The following is a 26,628-nucleotide window of genomic DNA, read 5'->3' on the forward strand; positions in this document are numbered from 1 at the left end:
AACATTTGCAAACTGGTTGCTTTGTAGAATGCCACTGAGTAGTCACCTAACAAGCTTTTTCCTAAGACATACGTGACAAGGAGTAAGTGAAATAAGGGGCCAGGTTCCTGGTCACTGGGCTGTACACCTGCCCTCCCTCCCACCCAGGAGTCCTTACCTGGCTGCTCACCTGGGATTGTCTGGCCCTCTAGGCAGAGTGATCCGCAGCTCACGGCTGTCCTCGTGTCTTTCCCACCTTCCCAAACCGCCAGCGTGGAGGAGGGGCCAGTGCTCGGCACCCGGGGGCAGCAGGACCTGCACGTCGGCAGAGGGCAGGGCCAGCAGGGACCACGGAGGCCGCACTGCCAGGAGGCAGGTCTTGGTTCAGGGGCTGCGGAGACGTCCTGGGGTGCTCCAGAACGTGAGTGATTTAACCTACCTGAGGGTTAAAGCAATGGTGGGTGGTTAAAGCAATGGTGGGTGGTTTGCCTTTGTTTAGTGAGGTGCCCCCGGTATACTGTGCTAGCTTATGGGCAGCTGAAGGCCGTAGAGCTACATCAGATTCTCCAGATTTCTGTGTAGAGGCTTTAATTAAACGGAGTATGAACTCCAGGCATCCCCAAGCATTTATGCTGGTGTTTGGGGCCCCAGATTATCTTACTTTGCGCTCACTTGCGTAATTACCTTTCTTTTAACTCCTGATTGTTCTACAAGAGCAGTGGCAGCGACAGGGGGTTGGGACTTAGCAGCTGGAGCATTGGAGGTGGTGAGGCCCCCGTGACAGCAGCTGTCGCTCAAGTAAGACTAGGTAAGCACTGGGGAGGAGCCCCCACTGCGGTCCCAGACGCCTTGCACTAGCTATCAGCCGCGTGGAGGGCTGGAGGACTCATGTGCTGGGGGGCCTGACCGCCACCCGATTCAGGCTTATTTCAGCTCTAAGTAGCTGTCATCACCGCACTCAGTCACCCCAGGAAAATAAACGTCGGGGACGCAGCCTGGGGCCGACACCCAGGTCTTCAGGAGGACGGCACAGAGCCTGACCACCAGCCTGACACGTCCTGCCTCTGCCGAGTTCAGAGGACACGACAGGTAGGAGTGGACGCATGTTCCAGAAGACCTTCCCGGGTCTCTCCTTGACCTTTTGATGAGGACGACTCAGCCAAAGAGACCACGTCGCTAAGTTCAGCCTGGACGTCTCCCCCCGTCTCCCTTTTACTACAAAAGTCAGTGTTTTCTGGGGACCTAGTGACCTCTGAGGCTTTCATCTCCAGTGGGGCACCCAGGCCGGCAAGACGTCCTTGAAGAGACAAAACCCCAGGGAGACGGCAAGCACAGCAGCCCTGAAAGTGCCGCTCCGGGGCCGCGCGTTCCCGTGGGCAGTGTCCGCTGGAGCAGCAGGGCGGAGGGAGCAGCAGGCTCCTTGGCCAGCAGTGTTTGGAGGGGCGTCCCCAGGAATGGGGCTTGTCACATTGCCCAATCACCAGCGTGTGGTCCCTGACCGACCATGGTTTGCAGTGCGGGGCTCTCAGGCAGGCTCTTGTCACAGTGTCTTTCCACTGACACAAAACCGGTCATAAAGCAGGTTTTCTCCTCCCCAAGTTGTAACGTTGTTCTCTGAGTGGTCCAATGAGCAACCGAGACGTGCTACTTCCTGCACGGCTCCGCCATTTCCTCCGTTTCCAGCCTCAGGCCCACCAGCTTCTCCATGACGGTTCCGGTGAGACGTGTCCCTGTCGCCGTCTCCATTCAGTCAAGGCTTTTTCTTCGGCTCAAAAAAAATCCAAAACCCACTTTCTTACTTTCAACAAGAAAAGGAGAAATATTTTCTGAGTTACTTCATGCAAATGTAGTTTCCATTCAAAAATCTATCCGAATCATTATTAAACTGTAGATTACCAACTCTAAGTCTTCATTCTTCCAAATACGACACTGACTTGTACCTTAGGAAAGAAGTCTCCTTAAGAGTTTTCTTTGCGATGGCATGCTCTGCCTCACAGGAAAACAGGGTATGAAGCTTCAAAACAAGACGAAAATCCAAGCGTTTGAAACATTTTTCATTAATGTCGCCTTAGCATAGCCCTTGTGTTTCTACATTCCTTTTTTATATTATGTTCTGAAATAGACACATAACCTTAGAACCTCTTGTAGGTAATGGCCCTCCTTTCACGCACCCATTACTCACTTAGGACCCCTTAACGAAGAAATACTCTCTCCTTCCAGGATATTATCTGCAATTGAGTTTTTTAAAAAATTAACAGTCAACATGCTTCAAAAATAGTAAGATCCCACAGGTGAAGTCCTGCTGTGAGACCACGATTGTAACCTTCCCTAAAACAAACTAGAGTATCGTCTGTCTCTAAGCATAACATGCATCCCCGTGAATGTTACCCCCATGAACTTGCCACTGTGTTGTCGAGTTTACGTCCCACCAAATGGGAACAATTCATCTCATGCTATCTGGTTGTCTTGACTATAAAGGAAGGAATTTCCATGGATTTCTTGCCATTCCTTTATTTATTGCACAATTATACTTCATTTGAGTCTAGAAACAAAAGAAATCTGAAGCACTTCCAAAAGTAGAATCAGCTACCAATCGTCCAGTCACGGAGTTTACAGAAACAGGTGACCCCTCCTGCCCTAATGACTCTGACAGATAACGAGAATGGCGGCGGGGGCGGGGTGCATGTGGGACCCACCTTAGGGGCACTTGCTTTGTGCAAGGCAACGTGGGGCCCAGGAAGAAGAAGCACTGATTGCAATGGACACATGCCTCACCCCAGCTCTACCCGTGTCCACCCAAGCAGGGCGGGAAGAAGAGGCGCAAAATAAAGTTGGGGAGCAGGACCCAGACACGCTCCTTGTCAGACAGGCTCCATGCAGACCCTTCTGGAGTGCAAGCAACATTCTCCTGAAACAGGTGCCAGCACAGAGGACATGGGCTCTGTCAGCCTTCACGGGATGTGGCTTTTGCTCAGTCAGAGAGGGGGAAAGATCTTCCAAATAGAGGGACTGGCAGGAGCAAAGGTGGAGAGATATGAAAATTCACGGCACGTTCCAGGAACAGCAAGACGTCAGCAATTAATCCCACACCTTTGAGAAGTGACTCCCATCACAGGTCCCCCCTGAGACGGGACCTGCATCACTCCAGTGTGATCTCACTGATTGTAAGCTCAGTGTCCACCTTCCTTATGTGCTTCTCATTAGGTGAAAATGACAGCACTAGCGTGTTTCTCACTCTGACCATCATGGTCCTTAGTCCTGCATTGCCACACCTTCTCCTACAGTTTAGCAATCACTTTCAGTGTCATTCTCTATAGTTCTCTCAGCCCCTAAATTCATTGACAGTCATCATCTAACCTGATGCAATCACTCTGAAAACCCTAAGAGGAATTATTGCTGTGGTAGAATCTGTATTCAGGAAAACTGAAATGATTCTTCATTTCCTACAATTGCTATCATCCTCGATGAATATTCTAAGAAAAGTCAAGTCAAAACATGGACTTCACAGAGGCTTTGTGACCAAGCACGCTGACACAGGCCACGTCAGGGCAGCGGCTGGCAGGCGTGACAAGGTGTGCCGGAAATGCTGGTCCTCGCCCCCTGCATGTTGGCTCTCGTGTCTCTCTCCAGGATGTGGTGGAGGCGCGTGGAGGAGGAACACCTGTGACAGCCTCTGACCCGAGACCGTGGAGCGGCGTGGCCCTCTGGGGTCCTCTTCTAACTTTACTTTCACATTCTGGGTCATTTCATTCACCGTCAGGATTTCGGTGAGTCCCAAATGTACACATCCAGCTTACATCTTTTTCCAAAGTGACCAGAACTTGTTGGGGTTGAATCAAGTCCTCCAAAACATCATCTGTGGAAGTCCTGACCCCCAGGATCTCAAAATGTGACCCTATTCAGAAATAGGGTCATTGCAGGTGTGGTCACACTGTAGTAAGATGGGACCCGATAAAAGGGGAAATTTGGACACGAGAGACAAACACAGAGAGGACGCCACATGAACATGAAGGCAAGCTTCATGAACAAGCCAAGGAATGCCAAAGATTTTCAGCAAACCAGCAGAAGCTACAAGGGAAGGTGCTCCGGGCCTCAGAAGGAACCAGTCCTGCAGACACCTTGCTCTCCGACGTCCAGCCTCCAGGATTGGGAGACGGTATCTATTGGGTATCTAAGCCACCTGAGCTGTGGCACTTTATTACAGCAGTCCCAAAAAACAACACAGCACCTCTGTACCCACCTATCCCCTCCCCAAGGCACTTCTCACGAAGCACATCCGAAAATACACTCCCCCCTCCCTGTCAGCCGAGCCAGCTCCTGCTCAGCTCTGCAGGTTGGTGAATGGCGCCTACTCCACACGTCGCCCAAGCCACAGGCTGTGGCAGGACCTCCGTGGGCACCCCCCACCCCCGCCATCACCTGCGAAGCACCTCTTGAGTCCAGCCATGTCCCCTGTCGCCAGAGCTGCACCCCGGCCCACAGGCCGTATCTGACCTAGACTGCGACCTCACCTCTGATTTCACCCACGCTCCAATCCATATTCTGCTTTGCAGTCAAAATGACCTTCACGAGCACAAAGCTGTCACTCCCTGCCGACTACACACATGGCTTCCTACCACGTTAAGACAAGGCTCAAACTCCACCCAGCCTGAACGTCCTCCATGGCTTGGCTCCGACAGTGTCATCGCTCATAGCCCCATGCGTATCTGGGAAGGCACATTAATTGGCCCTGTCCCCAAACACCCCCATTCCCTTTGCAGATCGTGTTTCTGCTGCCTGGAGGACTCTGCGTCTCTGGACACGTGGATGGGCAAACGGCCACCCCACACTGCCATTTCCCAGAGTCCCGGAGTCCTTCGTATGCCGGGCCCCTCCTGTGTGCTGGCGACACTCTGAGTCCCTGAGTTCCCTAACTGTCATAGTACCTGTTAGTCCGATGACTCGAGACGGCAGGTCCTCTGAGAACAGGCTCCAGGTCTTTCTCTTTGTTGAGTCCCTTCCCCCCAGCAGAGGACTTTGAATCCAGTTGACATAGTCTTAACTGAATTCATTCCTAAAGGTACTTTTCCTGCCAAGAGCTGCATTGAGTTCTAAAGACAGCACACAAATGACACTGCCCTGTCCCAAGATGATGTCAGGACAGAAGCAGAATATACAGTGAAAGATCCATAAAATAACATGGCTGGAGAGGCAGGTGTGACCCGATCCTGGCTTAGGATAAACATTTCCCTGGGGACTGGGGTTGGGGCTGAGAACTGCAGCCTCCACACATCTGTCATGGCGGACAGGGGACCCTGACCCATCAGCTGCTCCAGAGATGGCAGTGAGAAAGGAGATGGATGAGCGCCAGCCTCTAACACAGAGGAGTGGACAGCACTCCCTGCTCTCCTGCATGGTAGCCACCAGCCACACCTGGCCATTCAGATTTAAAATAAATTACAGTAGACCTGTAGTGTCTCCATTGTACCTGCACTTCTGGAACTAGGTGGAAGGAGGAAAGGAGAGGTGTGTCTAGGTCCGTCTGCGGGTACCAGGGCGAGACTGGGTAGAGAGCCCCCTCGCTCGGCTTTCTCCATGAGGTGAGTCTGCAGTCATCTGTCAAGGGACCAGGAGGGGAAGCTCCCCCGAAGGAGCGGCAGGATTGACGGTGACCTTGGGTCTCGCTGGTGGAGCTTTGATGTGGCTGAGCCGCATTTCCCACATCTGGAAAGTGGGGGTGACAACATCACACAAAATAGCTACAAAAACATCACGTTACATGTGTCTAGAAATGCACACTGACATACAAAGGCCATGCAGACTTCACTGTTACTCTGCACTTTTTTCTCTTTTTACTCATTGCTTTTGCTCTTAGGTGATCAGGTCCAAAAATATGTATTTGCTGGTGTGCGTTCCAACCTACAGAATAAACAGTCCCTCAAGACAAGGATGCTTTCTGACGCGGGTCCGATTCCCCAGCGCCTGGCCCAAACCTGGCACCTGCGGGCACTTGGCGATGTGGCTGTGTGAACGAGTGGGTGGATGAATGAGCCTTGCACTCAGTGACCAGCAGGAAATGGGAGCCTTCTGACAATAAACAACGCCTGCATCTGGTCAGTTATTCAAACCAGACCAAAGTAGATGGTGAAGTAGTTCCTCGGACTGCATCCCCCACTTGGGCTGCCATCTTCACCTCTACTTTTCATAGACTCACACTGTGAGGGCATAGGGTACAGTCCCTAGGTCGTCCAAGGGGCCCACACACGCTTGTCACCGGAATCTGGGAATCGGGGTGACAAAGTTCCGACTGTGTTCACGCTTTTGCAGCCCTTGGGTGCATTCAGTGTATCTGCAGCCAGAGAGCTGCGAAGTGTTTTCTACACTGAACGCTGGGATCACACTGAGGGGAGTGCAGCCCATCAGTGGAAGCAACTGAGAAAAGCACATTGAGCAGAAGTAAAACCATGTGACATAGAGCTGGGACTCATGAGTGGTAAGCAATTTATTTTCCTTTCACACCATATTGGACCACAGGGAAGAGTGATGTCATTATTTCATTATTTACCACAAATGGGACTTAGCCTTCTGAGACTTGGCTGAGGTATGTGGATTTCAGACCGTTTGTTTGCTGCTTTTATCATTAATCATTCCTCCAACCAAACCCTGAAGCGATGGAAATGCAGAGATCCCAAACTCCCAGCTGTTACAAGCCTGGAAGACTTCCCGCCGGGTAGCATGTGGTCATGTGCGCCATTTGGGCCAAAGATGGTACAAACTCATGACGTTACACAGCGCTAGCACAGGGAGCGATGCTGGGGCCATGTGGCCTGCCCTCACCCCCGCGGGAAGACGGCAGCCAGTGTGTGGTCAAATATGAGCCTCAGCCTGAGTTTTCATCTCCTAAACGTGCACCTTGGGGTGACCAACCTCCATGCTGCAGCCTGTTTTCCTTTTGCAATGTCCCTTCCCCCCCCATCATGGCCCCTTTCTGACAGGCACGCGGCAAAGATGGAGACGCTCTGGGGGACCACTCACTCTGTAACTCTCTAGAGGCTGGCTTCAACTTCAGCTCCATGTCGCTGGGGTATCCTGCCACTGCGTCCAAGATGGCACGCGCCCTGCCTCTCCAAAGGCCATCCTGGCACTGGGCTGCCCGGCAGGCTGCTGCTGGCCACATGTCCCCGCCGAGCACCTGTGACAGGGACTCTGGCTGAGATGAGCTGTAGGTGTAAAATACACACTGGATCTGAAGTCCGAGAACAAAAAAAGGTCAACTACCTCACTCACAGTTTTAGATCAATTACATCTGGAAACAATATTTTGGTAGATGAGATTTAATAAAATATATTACTAAAATGAATTGTACCTATTTCGTTCCACTTCTTTTAATGTGACTACTAGAACATTTGCAAGTGCTCATGTCACTCCCATCTCTCTCTAGATAGCACTGTTCTGATGCCCCTGCTGGGCCCAACCTGTCCACCCTGTGGGGTCTCGGCTCGGTGAGCAGCGTCCACTGTGAGATGGCAGGCCAGCCAGCAGGACGTGGTTTGGCCAATGCAGCCATACCCTTGGCCTCGGTCTTCCTGAAACTAGAATCTTCCCACAGTAGCCAGAACACAGCCTTTTGTCCTGGAAACCTTTGCTTTCAATTTTCAGACTTTCCACGTGTATCATTTAAAACAGGGTTCCCAAAGATAGTTGTCACCCTAGGACCGATGACAGAACTGGGTGCTGTGGGCTGAATCATGTCCCCAAAAGTGTGTGTTTGGGTCCTTGCCTCCTGTACCAATGCCTATGAGCTTATCTGCAAACACGGTCTTTGCAGATGTGATCAGTCACAATGAGGTCACACTGGAGAAAGGAGGACCCGAATCCAATGACTGGTGTCCTTATCAGAGGAGATGCCAAGTGAAGACAGAGTCACACAGGAATGACACCATGACATGGTGGAGACAGAGATCGGAGCAATGCCACCAAGGGCTGCCAAGGATTGACGGCCACTGTCAGAGACTGGAGAAGGCAGGAAGGATACGACCCAGACTCGGAGGAGACACAGCCCCACTGACACCCTGATCTTGGACTTCTGGGCTCTAGAACTGAGAGAACACGTTTCCATTGTGTAAAGCCACCCAGTTTGTAGTACTTTGTGGTGGCAGCCACAGGAAATGAATACATTGGTGGGGGAAGGACCTCCAGGCAGAGCTAATGTGCTTTCCCACAATGAAAAGAGTTTATTTTGCAGGTTTTATAACCAAGTAACAATCTTTTGGAAAATGTACACATTTTATTAGCAATTATAAACCTTAGCAACTGAAACAAAGCATAAAGAGTATGTGATGTACAGTTCCATTTATAAAAACACAAGTCAGTGACAGAAAGCTGATGAGTGGGTGCCAGGGGCCAGGCGTGGAGGAAGAAATGGACCCCCAAGGGCACAGGCCACCTTGGGTGGGGGGAATGTTCTGTACTTTGAACTGATGACAGATTCACAGGTCTACACATTTCAAAATTCTTCAAATTGCAGAATTAAAATGGATGCAGCTCATACATAGCAATCAAGCTGATAAAAAAAGAAACTAAACGTGGCATTATAATAAACTTAGGTATTACCCATAAATTTTAAGTTAGGACAATACTCTTTACCATGATTCGGCGTCAGCAAAATTACAGCTAAATTGTGCCACTTTCACTTCCAGGTTCTGGAAGGGGCTTGTGTCCTGAGCTAACGCCATTCAACCCAAAGTCCTAGTGTCCACAGCGTGGTTTTATCATTTTTAATTTAAGAAGCGATTTTTATGATGCAGACACAGTGAAATGAATTGAAAAATTAATAACAAAGAACACGTTTTTTAAAATTGTGTTCAAGTCAGAGTCATTATACTAACATTTTTTAGACTGTTTTATAGTGAGAACATTTTTTACTTCTTAAATATTTCCCACAATGGGTTGTGTACTTCTGGTAGATCACTTAACATTTCTTTTACACTTTCTGAGCATTTTCCCACAATTGATTTTCATCCATTTGAAATAACAGGTGGAAATAAGCAATGCAAAGAAATAATCAAACACCTGAGTCATTATAACCTTGTCCTAAAGGCTAGATACTTCACACAAAAAAACAACAAATAAAAACAACTGCTAAAAATCAGAGCTAATCATACATCTTCTTGGCATATCAATAGAGTAAGCAAATGATGCAAAAATATTTTAAATATCATCAGATCTTGATGAAATGTTAGCAACCCAGGAGGGATTTTTAATGTAAGACACACATCCATTTTCTTCGAGTCTTTACACTACAGCATCGCCCACCATTAGTATAAAATCCCAGAAAGATTTCTGCATCCTTGTAGCTAAAAAGCAACCACATAAACGAAGGGGTTCTCAGGTGGCATGACAAGCCTTTGCTATTGTCAATGTAAACAGCTCTGACATCTTTCAGCCAAAACAGAGAAAAGAAAAGCTGTCAAAGACCAGCGATCTCAGAGGGTTCTGCCAATAGCTAAGAGCCAGCCAGCGATGGTGGCTTCTCCGTGTGCGGTACCCTAACCTAGCACAGTTAGGAATTCTTTCTCGATAGTCTTGAAAACAGAGCCAACATCTGGATGAAAAGGGTACACTTCACGCCCATAGTGGCCTCCAGCGACATTACTCACACGCTTCTCTGTTTCTCTTCTGTGTGGCATGGCTTCGTCTTGTACCTGCTTAACCAGTTAGAGGTTGGGAGAAGGAGCGGCCTAAACAGTATGAGGTAAGTGACAGAACAGTTGTCAGATTAGAGGTCATGCAGCTCCAGCACCCATGGAATTTCACCTACTCCATCAATACACAAGCCCAGTACCAAATAAAACATGTGTCACCACTAGAACACCACAGTCAGATTTTTAAGAGGACCCATGCAAGGTTGAATTCTTTCAAGTAAAGCTGTTAGTGATATCATACTAGATTTTTTAATTTTTCAATGGCCACGAAACCAATATTAGGGAAACTCTCGACCCGCCCCAGCCTACGGACCACGAGGCGAGTGGTCAGGTCCTGGGTTTGCTTACCGGAGCTCATAGGCCCACCTTCCACCAGCTTTGGCTGTGATTCATGGAACCTGTTACTAACAGACAGATCACCTCTTTACTGTGTGAAGCACACAAGTTTTACTCAAATGAGTACGAGACTTTGCACAGAATTGTATCTCTGCTCACACTTATTTCACAGGATTTCTGAGGACATCTGAAAACCTTCTAAGGACAGACCTCTCACAGCTAGCTGCACCGCTCCAGCATCCAAACAAAAGGAAATTCTTGGCCCAGAGCTGATCTGATGGTTTTCTCTTTGCCCCTCATGTTCACTCGTACAAACACCCTTCGTCAGGTGGGTAGCCTGGTTCTAGGGACTCATAAGGGTTGCCCCAGGCACAGAGGCTGTCCCGACTCTCAGACTTTGTGTCATTTTAGGGGGCCTCTCATATCCTTCAGAATAAAATAAACACACAAGATTACAACAGAAATGGCTGAGGACAGAAAGGGTCGGTTTCAGTATGTGGTAGAGAGAAGACAAAGTCAGTCTTTACCATGGTTAACTACTAGGTTAGTGCAAAAGTAACTGTGGTTTAAATAGCTAAAAATAATTACCAATGCAGCATTTCCCACCCATCATTAGCTCACTGAGGAAAGATAAAGGAGAATAATAATTTTGTCAGAAAGTGGTCAGATGAAATATAACTGGGAAGACAGGTACATTCCTACTCTATGGAGGAAAACGAATCTCCCTGAAACGTCAGAGGACACACGCCCAAGGACACCTCTCTACTTGTCGAGAATGAGACTGAGCGAGCCGTGGCCCCACCCCTCCTCACAACTAGGTCATTTAACAAGGGGTTCTGCCTGTGAGTAAGTGTCACACTAAGTAAGTGTCACTCCAGCCTGCGTCTTGTCTAGTGGAAAAGCAGGACGCAGCAATGTGATAGTGAGTGAACACTTCTACATTACTTTGCTGAAATTAAAATATTTGCTGAAGAAAACTTAAATCTTAACCACACGGTTTGTCTTCATAAAGACGTTTGTCTTCATAAAAAATAAGTAAATAAATTAGTAAAATCCTTTTCTCAGCTAACCTGGTGTTTTTTTCTTTTCACTTCAAATTAATCATTCAGAAGGTAAAATAGTTTCATACTTTGAACTTCATATAGCAGAGGTTCTAGAAACCTCTTCGTGAAAACTTCCAAGTTGTATGAAAAAAAAAAAACCCAATACCTTCCAATACACATTCCAAGAAAAAAAATGAGCGGGAAATGTAGACCAGTTATTCCAAAATCCTCTGGTTTTCTGGAAAATCTTTGTAAGCGTTAATTATAAAGACCCACATTTCATTGTTTTAAATGTTTACTAAAGAAATATCACCAAGAAAGGGGTCCGAATAACATGGAATCCTTGGGAAAACCCTCATGTTTAGCTTTGGAGAAGACAGCGCTGTTTGGGGGCTTGTTTCACCCCAGACATGATTTTGTTGCTGTTGAAATGTCCATAAGTGAGATAGAAGCCACGCTGAGTGAAGAAAAGTTGACTTCAAGTAGGGATGATGGTGATTATTTTCAATCTATTCGTTTCCAGTCCAGGCCATCTGAAAGACATAGAAAAGCAGATTAAAAGAAAACTTCTCAAAGCCATGAGCGGGCACATTGTCCCCTGTAGTCCCAGAGCTGGTCTTTGTGTGCGTCTGGGTGCTGGGCGTTTCTCAGGGCTGCAGCAGTGGCTTGCTGGGAGCCTAGCACCTACAGGATTAAACGGAAGCTGACCCAACACACCCTGACAGGGGTGTGCTGCCTGCACGTACTGAGGCAGAGAGCACCCTTGAAAGCTTATTTTAAATTGGCTCTTGCTCAGTGTTAATAGTCACCTCATTTCAGTTGATCTAAAGAGGCCCCTTCCAGTCCCATCTGCCCCTTCCTCCGTCTTCTTCCCTCCAACCCAGGCCCCCATCCTTAAGTGTGCTAAACGCTACAGCACCATAGGAGCTGCATTGTGTTCCACTGTAATACTGAGTGTTGCTCTGAGGGATTGTGTGCCAGTCGCCTTCACCCAGACCACCCTCAGCTTAGGCCGAGCATGGCCTTCACCTAGATGCAATGATTTAAATGAAGCAGCATTTCTGTATCCGTTAAAATACAGTGACTCTATCTGACACCAGCACAGGACTATGGAACTCAGAGGGTTAAATTTCATTTGATTCATACAATGATTACATACTAAGGCAGGCTGAGCATTATAGTGCATTTGGAACTCAATTTGTTTTAAGAAAGGAAGAAAGAAAAGCGAGACATGAGTTCATGCCCTGTCCTTGCTACCCTACCAGCTACAGGTCACGTCGCTACCCAGCCCCTATGGTGACCTCCCGGGACAAAGTCTGCTGTAAACTGTATGATCTCTGCATTTGCTCCCAACTCAAACATTCTCAGTCTCGTTTTACAGAAGACAACTGATGTTCAAGGAGGACGAACAGATACTCAAGACCACAGAGTCACGACTAGAACCACCGTTCTCACCCCTCGTCTATCGTCATCCCACAACACCGTGCACCAGGTCACCGGAAGAGAAGTGTCAGGCAAAGAGGAAAGGGAACGTTCTAAAGTTCCTTTCCAAACACCAAAATCCGCACTAAGACTGAAGCTAGGTCAAAACTGATGGGCTCTCTACCAGAAACGTACTAATTAACTAAAAATGCTACAGATGAGAAGGAGATGGCTCTCACTGGGTGACACTTTTCTCCTTCAAGTGTAACAAATGCTATGGTCATGTCTAACAGTAAATCAAAAAACCACAAATAGGGTGAAATAATAACGTTCCTTTCTCCTTCCACAGGCCAACACTGTGAAGTGAATTAACAGGCGGCAAAGAGCTGGTTTGATCTTTAACTAGAACTTGCCAGTCTTACAATCCGTGTTTCCATTTTTGTTCTGGCTCAAGAGGCTCACTCAGCCATAAGAGTCAGATACAGAAGCAATCTTAGCAGAGGCTCTGGTAGAATAATCTACTGGTCTTCTCTCCACAACAAAACACAACAACCAAAATGAAATAGACATACTAGCCAACACTTTTTAAAGACTTGTGTGTGCCCAGCACTGTCTTAAGCACTTTATAAGCATTATTGCTTTAAATTATCCCACTAACCTATGAGTTAGGTGTTATTACTATGGATGAAAAAACCGAGCAACAGACCTAGTTCACACACTTAATCGGTAGAGAATCAAATTTGTGTGTGACTCTTAATCACCAAAACTGTGCCCTTTCATGGGGTTCTACTGTCTATTTCTGACACAGAAGGCACATATACACACATATGTACGTACACCATATATGTTGTGTGTGTATAATATGTATAATTATTATAAGATGCCTTAATTCACTTGTAAATAAGAAGAATAAATTGTAGATAACTAGGTGTCATTTTCAGGGTAGTGAGTCACTCTGGAATACCAGACATGAGTTGCTGTCCTAAAAAAGGGGGAAAGCTGAGCTAAGCAGGGATATACACGAAGTCTCACTAAGCACGTCTCTCCGCTTCCTGTTTTACGTGCAGGGAACACAGGAAGGAATTCCAGATGTACTTAGTCTTAGTCACTTTTTAAATGGCCACCAAAATATGATATTCACAATTTTAATACTCCACTAGCATACCTCTTCAGCATCATGTGAATAAATGTCTAATTTTATTTTCATTTGCCTTAAAATAATCTTTTCCAGCTTCTGACTGCTGTTCTTCACAATGTAGCTGATATTTCATTTTCATGGTATTTGTTGCTCAATTTGTTCCTCCTGAATCACCTGTGTTTGCGATGGCTGCCCCAAGGATGGCTGGTCAGGGGATTCCTGTTTGTCAGGTATCCACTCCTGGGATGGCTGTACCAAGGATGACTGTTCGAGCAATTCTTCTTCCTCAGGTTTTTCTTCTTGTCGTCTTGGTGATGACGCTTGTGACTGGAGTCCCATTGGTGGCTCTCTGGGCTCCTCTGTTTTTCTTGGGGTTTCTAGTAGTGCGAGTGTATTTTTTTCCTCTAGAAAGCCATATGGTTCTTTTCCTTGTTTTCAGTAAACAAAATAAAACAAAATCACCAATAAACATAGTAGCCCTCTAAACCAAGTGAAATAAATCATAAAATGGCAAGCATTGCTACTATACCATCGATTTCACAATGACAGTGCCAGTATTAATAAAAACAATTTTCACATAGGGGATTACATTTACAATGCATTTTTATGTACATTATCACTTTTACTGGCATTTGGAAATACAATCTCAAACAAACATAAACTAGATAGGAGGGGATAGTATCAGAGAAGCTTAGAGAAGCAAGAATAAAAGGTGTGTTACCAAATATGAATTAAACAGATCCAAAGCACTATTTGTTGAAACACTGAAAAGCCATGGGAAAGGCTTGCCATGTTTGCTCACTGTCATCCCCCCAAAATAACCTGCTTTCCTCTTATTTTCAGAAGCAACACCGGACCCCAATCCAGAAACCCAACTCCAGTACCTCCTCACTCCTCATATCCATTTTGCGGCCAAGTGTGGTCCATCTGCTCTCTCCCTAGAAACCTGTCCCTCCCCATGCAGCCCCACTGCCTTGGCCAGGCGGCCACCATCTACCAGACAGGACGCTGCATGCACAGCGCTTCTCATCTCGCCCTCCCCTGCTGTCAGACTGGTTATTTTAACCATAAATTTGATCATGTCTCTCTGCTTTAACAGTTATCTACAGGATAAAGACCAAAGCCCTTAAAATGACATACAAGTCACCAAACTGTGCACCCCGGAGACAGTGCCCAGGCCACCTGCATCTCAGCCGGTCCCAACATCTAGTTCTGACCAAAGGGCTGTGAGCCGGGATGTGCCTGCTGGTCTGGGCTGAGGGGTAAATGTCTGATGTAACCTGTCTCTCCTCTCTTCCTGCAGCAAACTCAAAGGTGTGTGAGGAAGATGGCAGCATCACAAGGCCAAGGGTCCCCGAGTCACCGCTTGGAGGAGAGACCCCCCAGGAAAGCCTCCATCCCCTGGTATGCTTCGCACGATTGAGAAATACACATTTATTGTGTCAAGTCGCTGAGACTCGGGGTCTGGGATTTCTGCTATGACCCTCATTGGCACAAAGAACCTTAAGATCCAAACCTTATCAGTATCCTGCTTCCTCTCACACAATTCCCCGGACATTCATTTTTTTGTTCCAAGCAGCAAACCAGTTGCAGCACCCTCCCGCCGTGGTCAGTGCTCCGCGCATGTGCACATGCTGACACTTTGCCCAGCACCCCCTTCCCGACACCTCAGACTGGGCAAGTTCCTGCTGGTCCTTCACGAATGTTTGAACAGTCCTGCCCTGGCAATCCTGCAGCCTCTCTCCTAGGCCCAGACACTCAGCCACCCTCTCTGCAGAAAATCTACAGGTGTCCAACATAAACCTCTCGCTGTCTACACCTCTGCACCCCAACCCCATGTAAATGAGTGTCCCAAGACTAGCAGGACGGGGTCTGGCTCAGATGTCCCGTCCGAGCATGCACTGCAGAGCCAGAATTGGCAGCTCCACACTGCTGGGTCCCGTGTTGGAAGAATGATTAACTGGCACGTGAGTCTCGGCTCCTCCACCAACTTTCACAGTCGTCCTGGGCCAGTCGCCTTCCTTTTCTGGCTTTTGGTTATTTCTTGAAAAATAGAGGTTAAAGTGTGGCTCTTTTAAAATGTAGGATTATGGTGATATGTGAATGAAGCACATCGTGAACTGTAAAATCAGATGTATACATGATATGGCGCTCAGTGTCACATCCGAGTGTAAATAGGAAACAGAGGGGATGGTAGAAGAGAAAGTAAACCTGCCCCAAGGTAGTTCCTGATTACACGCCACGTGAAAGGCACAGGCCCTGAGAGCTCTGGGGGGTTGGAACTGCCCTTCCCAAAGCCAGGAGCACTTCCAGGCTGCTCACCACACTCCCCACCAGCTCAGCGACCCCTCCGTCCCACTCCCCGCTGCAGGCGGGCGATTCTGTCTCAAGTCCCTCTACCCCCTAGAACCAAGACCTTGAGCAACTTGCCCACAGTGATTGTGTCTTTTTCGTCTGTGTTTCTCAAGCACCCAGCTCAGCCCAACACATGAAAAGTACTCAGAAAATGTCTGATACATGAAAGAATAACGACTGAACCAGCAGTCTACTGTGGGACTCAACACCTAAAACACTCCTAAAAATATAAAAAATTAGGATGTCCAAAATTAAAGTAGAAACAAAATATGAAAGTATCTTTATATGATTAATATATTAGCATAAAAACATAATAAAATTACATTAAACACTAATATAAAATAAATTAGCATGTGTGCTGTATTAGTATAGAATGAAATGTACTTCAAAACTCCCTGAGTTCCCCTTGTCTTTCAGGCCGATCACCAGTGCGGTATTTCCAGCACTGCACACGTCTCTGCTCTGTTTTCTTTCAAAATTGAACCCAAAGTCTAATTGGCCTCTAAATGGAACTAGAAATGTGTCATTTCGGTGCTCTGATTCGTCTGAAGTCTCCTGTCTGAAACTTGTACTTCTTATCACAAGGGTCAGGAGTTTGATATTTTTTTCTCTTCTCTACTTCCTTCCCCTTTTCTTTTTCTTTCTTTTTTTTTTTTTTTTTTTTTTTACGAAAAATGATAAGGGTAAATGCAGTAACATTAAAATGATTGCGTAACTGACCAATGGAAGTCTGCCTGCACTGAACTCCTGGCTGAGACAGTGCCACCATATGTCGAGACAACACCTTCATTTGTCAACTCACCTAAAAAGTGTGCCAACAGAATATAGCCTAGAGGGGTTACTGTGCAGTTACAAAAGGGTAAGCAGCTTGTTCAAAGCCAAATAAACACGTGAGAGTCTACCTGTAAATGGAAGCGAGGGCGGGACGAGTGGGGTGGGGATAATGAACTAAGTGACCCAACTGTGGACATCTTGGGGGTGTGCCTCACAAATGGACAAAGCGAGCCCAGAGCGTGCACCATAAATGATCATCAATAATTTCCTCTCTTACCAGGAAACGGAACCATTTTTTTATTCTTGCGGACATTCTTGAGAGACGCTGGAAAAAAACAGAGTGGGGGAGGAAAATCCAGATGTTAATAAACTGACCGGATGGTTTACATACCATGAGTTTTTATGTGAGATCTGCGGCTGAAAGAGTTGCTGTGGCTGAAAGCCAATTTCAGTAAAAGTATAACCGTGTTTGTTATACAGAAAGTCATACCAATGTTATGCAAATTGTAATTTCTTAGATTGCAAGGCAACTGGCAGAACTTTGATCTTCTTATTTTTCATTGCTCTAATGAAAAGGCATATTTTAGTCACGGTGTTGTGTTTGCTTTTTGTTTTTGTTTTTTTTAACTCCTTCCTCATGCAGTTTCATAGCGGGAAGTCATAGGCATATGGAGGCATTTCCTTTGCTCCAGACAAGATTTAGTAGGTAACAGAGTCCCCCCAGTTAGACCAGTAAGCCATAAAATGCAGGTGTCGGGTCTACTCCACGAACAACCAGAAAATGTAAACCAGCTCAGCTTACTCAGCAGCAGCTTTGCAAAACCCTCTATAGCAAATAGCAATAAAAATAGAATACTCAGCCTCCAACGAAGAATGCTACAACTAGAAACGTATAACTTACATCAACACGTGCAAGACCAAACATGCTAATACACAAAGCACACCATGTCAAGGCAGTGAACCCTCTGCAGACCTGCCCCCGTGAGCACCTATCTGGCAACTCCGCTTGGGCTGCAGGAGTCGCTGCCAATGCTCCAACGTGGCACGAGAGGACATCCTGGTACAGACATACGGTCCAAGTGTATCTATCTGTGTGTCATCGTTTCCATCGGCATCATTAACACAGAAATAGTTCTGCTAATAAGCACTTCAGCTAAATTGAACTCCGAAGCCAAATAACTTGGCTGAAGCTATTCTGAAGACCTGATATTTTGGCAAATGAGATGAAAAGATGTGCCAGAGCAGCTGGAGAAAGGAATTCGAGAAGCCGTTAGAAGAGCTGATTGGAGAGATTAAACTGCCAGCAGCAGCAGCTGGGGGGATCTCAAAATTGGAGCAGAGAAAAAAGTGAACAAGAACTAACAGTCTCAAGAAAAGGCTGGTTTTGACGACAAAAGTCCTGACAACAGGCCACCAGGACTGCAGCAGCTTGATGACATCAGTAAAACCACTGCTTTTGTCCACAGAGAATCCCATTACTTGTCCATCTGAAAACACTGTGTGATTTCAGCATGTTGGAAATCCTGTGTTCAACACCTGCTTTGAAACCTCGCTTTCATTTTCCCTAATTTTTGTGACTGCCAGAATTTACGGCAGCTGCTGGTTAGGAATGAAGAAGGCTCACATCTGAAAATAAATCCAATGGTTTGGCTTATGGTATAATTAGTTGGTGAAAAGTTAGGAACCCAAAGTTAGATAGTATTTAATTTTTATATTTGGTAACTTGTATTTTGTATTAGGCATCTGACTGCTCTGTGGCCTAGAAATCAGCAAAGACATACAAATCGTATCAGTCTCATTTGAAAGGAATGACAACTTACTACGCAGTAGGTTTTATACCTGTGAAATTTGCCAAGAAATTCAACAAAAGCATGTGGTGAAAGCAGGTAGGAATGTTTCCTTGGACCATTCACCGGTGGCAAATGTTTCCACCTGAAGATTTGACTCATCGCAACAAGAAAATGTCAACAAGAAGACTAGTGAGGGGATCCCAGATGGCTGGACACTGAAGCAGGATACCGATGAAGGTTCTCCACAAACAGAAGAACCGGGCGACACAGATCCCTTTCACAACACATAAAAGCAGACATGGAGACCTCCTGAAGTCCCAAGGAGCAGAGTGAGAATGCAGATGGTTTTGAAGTTTTCAATACACCTTTGATGACTTTCCTCACTTACCATCCCAGCAGCGCCAAGTGCTATCAGTGCCGCAGACGAGGGAAATACTCCTCAGAGAGGTTAAGAGACTTACTGCAGACCCCAGAGATATCAAGGGCGACCCCAGAACCCACCCTCCACACCTCCCTCTGCACGTGTGGTTGATTTAAACCATTAAGCTTCATTTCAATGCTCAGTTCCTCTGATTAATATTTTGCTTCTCCTTTTCAATTCTCAAATAGTCTAAAAACAATTTTTAAATAATTACATGCTAACACTGCCATACAATTTTATTTTCTCCAATGGCAACTTCTCCAGAACCATTTTGAAAGAGGGCTGTCTACAAAAAAGAGAAAACCAACACCATTTTTATGGCTACCAGGAAGCAAAGGAAATGGCCTGTCTTTGGTCACTAATGAAGGAAGCTGCCATAAAGTTCAACTTATTTTATAATTGTTAAAAAAACTTTTAAAAATTTTATTGGGTAACAGTGTGTTTTGTTTTTTTTCCAGGGCCCATCAGCTCCAAATTAAGTCACTGTCCTTCAGTCTAGCTGTGTTGGGCGCAGCTCAGCTCCAAGTCCAGTCGCCATTTTCAATCTTGTTGCTGAGGGCGCAGCCCACCCTCCCATGTGGAATAAAGCTGGCAACCTTGGTGTTAAGAACTTGCGCTCTAACCAACTGAGCCATTCCGCTGCCCCAAAACTATTTTTATAAGACTAAAAAGGTCATTTAATCTGGGCTAAGATTATTTACCCTGGGAGACTTGAGAAGGGATCATAGAGATCAAGTACTACACAGGAAAAGAGATTTCACACTCTCAGAAACTATTCCTGTTTGGTAGAAAGAAAAGGATCTAAGGAGGAAAAGGTACAGTGAACACTTTTGTCTGGAATTATTTGGACGCTGTTCTGTCTGAAGGCAAAGATTCTGGCTTCAGAACTCAAATAGCCCCAGGAGAACTAAAGCCAATCCTACCACCCCGCTCAAGTGACCACTGAGTTCTTGTCCCCAGGGCTGCTGTCCCCAACATCACTCTGGACTCTCCGTCTATCCTCAGCACGGGGAGGGGGGGGCAGCTCTCTACACCCACTCATCAGTCTAGAAAAGATGATGGGAAGAGGTGAACCACACACTGATTTCACAAAGTCCACCCGACTTGGAACCGAATGGGAGTGTGTGGTTCCAGTGCCTCCTCTAACATGGGGCCCTGGGCCTGAATCGGTCCAGAGCCACCACCATGTCAGTCTCTGGGATGTGGATGCAGGGCTGGCTCTCCTTGTGCCATGTGACAGTCCAAGCATCCTTTTATCCCCCAGTAAAAGATCACAGAATACCACCAGCCAGATTTGCCAAAAAACAAACCTGTCAAATAACCACTCACAATGTACAGGATCGGGAGAAATACCAACTGGCTAAGTCATGACCTACGAAATGTCTGTGAGACTGCAGTCAGACACGCGCAGGTATGCAGCCATTCACACACAAGATCGGTCCGCACCACCAAGCCAGTGGCAATCACTGCTGTTCTCTCTGTTGTCCTTATTCTTGGGTCAAGTGAGGAACATGTCCAGGGAATGATTTTCTGCATGGCTGACATCCGAACCTACAGACCAGGCTGCCCTTACAAGCCTACCATCAAGCTCAGATACTGGCCACTTCCACTTACCACACCGCCTTAATTTCACACTATGGTGTGTAAAGAACTGGTAGCAGCATTGAGAAGAGAAGCTTAATCCACTGGAGAGAGAAAGTGGAGGCAAGGTTACCTGAGGGGTGGGGGAAGACAGAAGGTGACAGCCAAGAGCCCCGGAGGCCACAGAATCACCTTCTGCTTAGGGTCACTCTGATGACAATCACAGAAACAGCAGGAAAATGACCAGAAGCCTGGCTCAGGCAAGTATGTTTCCCAGCTTTAGCCGGAGAATTAAAAAATAAACAATGGAGACGTCATAAAAATGGCGGTGTGAGGTGAGCCTCTTGAAATCTCCCCTGGAATTTACAACAAATTGAACAACTATAACTCCACAAAGGACTCCCGGCACAGCAGACAGGCAAGACGAAGAGGCCCTCTACTGAATTCACCTAAAGGTGGGCGAATCGCACGAGCGGGGGAGGAGGGAAGAGAAAAGTATGGAGAGGGAGCTGTACGGGCACAGGACGCAGACCTAGCTCAGTGCTCCGAGCTCACTGCATCTCGGAACTACCGCAGCTGCGGGAGAGGGAAGAACTCGGACTGCTAGGGCTCCGCTTACGGCCCACAGGGCTGAGGGGGCAGCATATAACACGGCTGAACCCAACGCTCACAGCAGAGACCTCGGAGAAAAGACTGAGGGAAGAAGGCTGAAAATGGTGGTTTAAGCCCTCACTGCTGCAGAGAATGGAAACCTTAGGCACTGAGTCTAGCCGCCCCCTCCCTACCCTCCCAGAGCTCGCCCCGCCCCCACCCACCCAGTGCTAGACGCGTAACAGTAGCAGTGTCAGATCAAAACAGAATATTTGCAGTTCTGAGAAATGTGGTCCACTTCTGAGAACTGTGGTCCACAGACCCGGACTCACAGCCCAACTTGTTCTGGCAAAGGGGAGTGTAATGCAGGGGCTCTGGTCCTGCTCTTGTGGGTGGACACAGAATATTGTGAGGCCAAAAAGGAACACCAACGGAGCCATGGATAGGGGGTTCATACCACTATATTCTTGCTGGCAGCTGGGTTAGGGATATAGGAAGCAGGATCTACAAGATCCACAATCCACCATCCACTTCTCTGCCAATCACCTTGCCAGTGTAGCCATAGCAGTTATATTAGTGGCTAATGGCTAATCAGTTACAGTTGATGACCAACTAGTTACAGCTGATGGCCATCTGATTACAGCTGATAACCAACCCAGCACCTTTCCACATGAGGCCGAGAGCCTGGAAACTGTTCTCTGGGAGTTCGTCCCTACAGGGAGGGAGCCGTGGAGGCAGGACTGGCTGTGATGGTGGTCGCCACCATTGCTCTGGGCCACCTCTCACCTTGCCCCTGTCCCCACCTATCTGGGTGAATCGCTGCGGGAGTAAACAGAGCTGCTGAAACACACAGGCTCTGAATCTGGTGCAGGAAGAGATTTGGAACTTCAGAAGCTCTCCATATCTCCCCAAGGAGATGACACCCTATGACCCAGGCAAACTGTACAGAGGAGAAGCCTGCCTTCCAGGGAATCCCCCCATTGTGTGAGAAGCTGGAATAGTGAAGAGAAAACATAAGAATACAGTGTGAGAGAGAATAAAAGGCTGTAGTCAGAGAGAAAAATAAAACATTCTACCAACATCTACTGGAAATCAAAAGAAAGACCTCTTTCTATCAACCTGTTGCAGAACCCACTCCCATAATGTCTAGGAAAGAAATAATAAATCATTAATTGCCAAGAATAACCAAGGTAACAAGACAGCTCAGAAAGAAAATGAAAAGTCTCCAGAAAATGAACTTAAAGACATGGAAATATGTGACTTAAATGACAGAGAATTCAAGATTGCAGTTCTGAAAAAACTCAATGAGATGCAAGAAAACACAGACAGGCAGTATAATGAACTCAGAAATACAATCAAAGAACAAAATAAACATTTTACCAAAGAGATTGAAATTTTAAAAAAGAACCAAATAGAATTTCTGGAGATTAAGAACTCAATAAAAGAAATGAAGAATGAAATAGCCAGCTTAAGTAGTAGAGTTGACCAGATGGAGGAATGAATCAGTGACATCGAAGACAGAAATCTGGAAATGACACGGATGGAAAGAACTTGACTTGAGACTTAAAAGAAATGAAAGAACTCTACAAGAACTTTCTGACTCCATCAGAAAGAGCAATATAAGAATAATGGGCATACCAGAAGGAGAAGAAAGAGAGAAGGGAACAGTGAATATATTCAAACAAATAGTCGATGGGAACTTCCCAAACTTGACACATTAGATGAAATGGACATAATTGACATTTATAGAGCACTTCGTCCTAGAACATCAGACTATACATTTTTTTCTAGTGTACGTGGAACATTCTCAAGGACACACCATATATTGGGACATAAAATCAGCCTCAGCAAATTTAAGAAGATTGAAATCATACCAAGCATATTCTCTGATCAAAAGGCTTTGATATTGGATATCAACTGCAAAAAGAAAGCAGGAAAAACCATAAATACATGGAGATTAAACAACATACTTTTAAAGAATGACAGGGTCAAATAAGAAATTAGAGAAGAGATCAAAAGACACATAGAAACAAATGAGAGTAAAAATACATCCTACCAAAATTTTGGGGATGCAGCAAAAGCAGTTTTAAGAGAGAAATTTATATCATTTCAGGCCTATCTCAAGAAACAGGAAAAATCCTAGATAAATAACTTCACATTACACCTTAAAGAACTAGAAAAAGAAGAACAAGTGAAACAGAAGGTCAGCAAAAGAAAGGAAATAATAAAAATCACAGCAGAACTAAATGAAATAGAGAACAAAAAGACAATAGAAAAATATAATGTGACAAGAGCTGCTTCTTTGAAAAGATTAATAAAAGTGAGAAACTCTTGGCTAGACTCATTAAAATAAAAAGAGAAAAGACACTAATAAACAAAATCAGAAATGAAAGAGCAGAAGTTATCACGAATGCCACAGAAATACAAAGGATCATCCAAGAATACTATGAAGGAGTATATGCCACCAAATTCAATAACCTAGAAGAAATGGACAAGTTCTTAGAAACATATAGCCTTCCTAGGCTGAATTACGAAGAACTGGAAAATCTAAATAGACTGATCACCAGTAATGAAATTGAATCAGTCATCCGAAACCTTCCCAAAAGCAAAAGTCCTGGACCAGATGGCTTCACTAGTGAATTCTACCAAACCTTCAAAGAGGATCTAATCCCTGTCCTACTCAAACTCTTCCAAAAAAATTGAAGAAACAATACTCCCTAACTCATTTTATGAGGCCAACATTACCCTGATACCAAAACCTAGTAAAGACAACACAAAAAAAGAAAACTATAGACCAATATCTCTGATGAATACAGATGCAAAAATCCTAAACAAAATTCTAGCAAATTGAAAGCAACAATGCATTAAAAAGATTATTCATCACGACCAAGTGGGGTTCATCCCAGGGGCACAAGGATAGTTCAGCACACACAAATCCATCAATGTGATACATCACATAAACAAAATAAAGGACAAAAATCATATGATTCTATCAATTGATGCTGAAAAAGCATTTGACAAGATACAACATCCATTTATGATTAAAACATTTAATAAAATAGGAATAGAAGGAAAATACCTTAACATAATAAAGGCCATATATGACAAACCCTCAGCTAATCTCATAATTAATGGTGAAAAACTGAAACCCTTCGTTCTACGTTCAGGAACACGACAAGGCTGTCGCCTATCACCTCTGCTTTTCAACATAATGTTGGAAGATCTCGCCAGAGCGATCGGGCAAGAAAAAGAAATAAAAGGCACCAAATTGGGAATGAAGAAGTTACACTGTCACTCTTTGCAGATGACATGATGCTATATATAGAAAACCCTAAAGACTCCACCAAAAAGCTGTTAGAAACATAAATGAATACAGTAAAGTTGCTGGCTACAAAATCAATGTACAAAAGTCCATTACATTCCTATATACTAACAATGAAATCTCAGAAAAAGAAATAAAAAACAACAATTTATGTTGCCATTTCAAGAAAAAGAATAATCTACCTAGGAATAAACTTAACCAAGGATGAGAAAGACCTATATGCTGGAAACTATAAGACAATTTTTAAAGAAATTGAAGAAGACACAAAGAAATGGAAAGACATTCCATGCTCATGGATCGGAAGAATCAACATAGTTAAAATGGCCATATTACCCAAAGCAACATACAGATTTAATGCATTCCCCATCAAAATTCCAATGGCATTTTTTAAAGAAATAGAACAAAGAATCATCAGATTTGTTTGGAACCACAAAAGACCCCGAATAGCCAAAGCAATCTTAAGAAAAAACAACAATACTGGAGGTATCACACTCCCTGACTTTAGCTTGTACTACAGGGCTACAATAATCAAACCAGCATGGTATTGGCAAAAAAACAGAGACGTAGACCAATGGAATAGAATGAAGAACCCAGAAATAAACCCACATAAATATGGACAGATAGTTTTTGACAAAGAAGCAAAAAACGTGCGATGAAGAAAAGACAGCCTCTTCAATAAATGGTGCTGGGAGAATTGAATAGCCACGTGCAAAAGAACGAAACTGGACTGCTATCTGTCACCATGTACCAAAATTAATTCAAAATGGATCAAAGACCTAAGCATAAGGCCTGAAACAGTCAACTGCATAGAAGAAAACATGGGTACTAAACTTATGGACCTTGGGTTCAAAGAGCATTTTATGAATTTGACTCCAAAGGCAAGGAAAGTAAAAGCTAAAATAAACGAATGGGACTATATCAAACTTAAAAGCTTCTTCACAGCAAAAGAAATCATCGACAAAATAAAGAGGGAACCAACTGAATGGGAGAAGATTTTTGCAAACAGTGCCTCTGATAAGAGGCTAATATCCAAAATATACAAGGACTCATGCAGTTCAACAACAACAAAAAAAACCAATCCAATTGAAAAATGGACAGAGGACCTGAAGAGACATTTCTCCAAAGAGGACATACAAATAGCAAATAAACATAGGAAAAAATGTTCAACATCACTAATCATCAGAGAAATGCAAATAAAAACCACAATGAGATATCACCTCACCCCAGTCAGAATGGCTATCATCAACAAAACAAATAGTAACAAGTGTTGGAGAGGCTGTGGAGAAAAAGGAACCCTCATACACTGTTGGTGGGAATGCAGACTGGTGTAGCCGATATGGAAGGCAGTGTGGAGGTTCCTCAAAAAATTACGAATAGAATTACCATATGACCCAGCAATCCCTCTCCTGGGTAGCTACCCAAAAAATATGAAAACATTTATCCATAAAGACACGTGTGCTCCAGTGTTTATTGCAGCTGTATTTACGGTGGCCAAGACATGGAAACAACCAAAATGTCCTTCGGTAGATGAATGGATAAAGAAGTCGTGGTACATATACACAATGGAATACTATTCGGCGTTAAGGAAAGATGATATAGGAGCATTTGTGACAACATGGATGGATCTTGAGAGTATAATGCTAAGTGAAATAAGTCAGACAGAAAAAGCAGAGAACCGTACGATCACTGATATGTGGTATATAAACCAAAAACAACAAAAGAAAAGACAGAGAAATGAGAAACAAAAACGCATAGACACAGACAATAGTTTAGTGGTTACCAGAGGGTAAGGGGGGTGGGGGGAGGGAGATGAGGGTAAGGGGGATCAAATATATGGTGATGGAAGGAGAACTGACTCTGGGTGGTGAACACACAATGGGATTTATAGATGATATCATACAGAATTGTACACCTGAAATCTATGTAACTTTACTAACAATTGTCTCCTCAATAAACTTTAAAGAAAAAAACCCCACAATGATTAAATGTGTTGGAGCAGGCTGTCACTGCAAGCCAGGGGCTGTCAAGATGGACGGCATTTAGGAGACGCAGCGCAGGACCCTAAGATGCTTTGGGACCACAGCGTGTTGATCGGAACAGCAAGGCAGTCACTGGATGTGCACTCTCCATCTTGCTCAGGACGTGTCTGGCCTACTGGGCCCATGTTGGCCCCAACTGTTAGCAGCTCTTTGA

At 45.2% G+C, this 26,628-nt stretch overlaps 1 protein-coding gene across 1 annotated transcript in view; it reads right to left on the minus strand.

Moving 5' to 3' along the window:
* The window catches only part of DCDC2C (doublecortin domain containing 2C), a gene marked incomplete at both ends in the record, with an annotated part of 118,232 nt that overhangs the window by 31,941 nt on the left and 59,663 nt on the right, over positions 1-26,628 (minus strand). Inside the window, 2 exons of the mRNA XM_081068860.1 lie at positions 170-341; positions 6,994-7,204. Coding sequence (XP_080924986.1) covers positions 170-341; positions 6,994-7,204 — 383 coding nt within the window. The remainder of the gene's footprint in view (positions 1-169; positions 342-6,993; positions 7,205-26,628) is intronic.

This window comes from Rhinolophus hipposideros (genome assembly GCF_964194185.1).
Source record: "Rhinolophus hipposideros genome assembly, chromosome: 12".
Lineage (NCBI taxonomy): Eukaryota > Metazoa > Chordata > Mammalia > Chiroptera > Rhinolophidae > Rhinolophus > Rhinolophus hipposideros.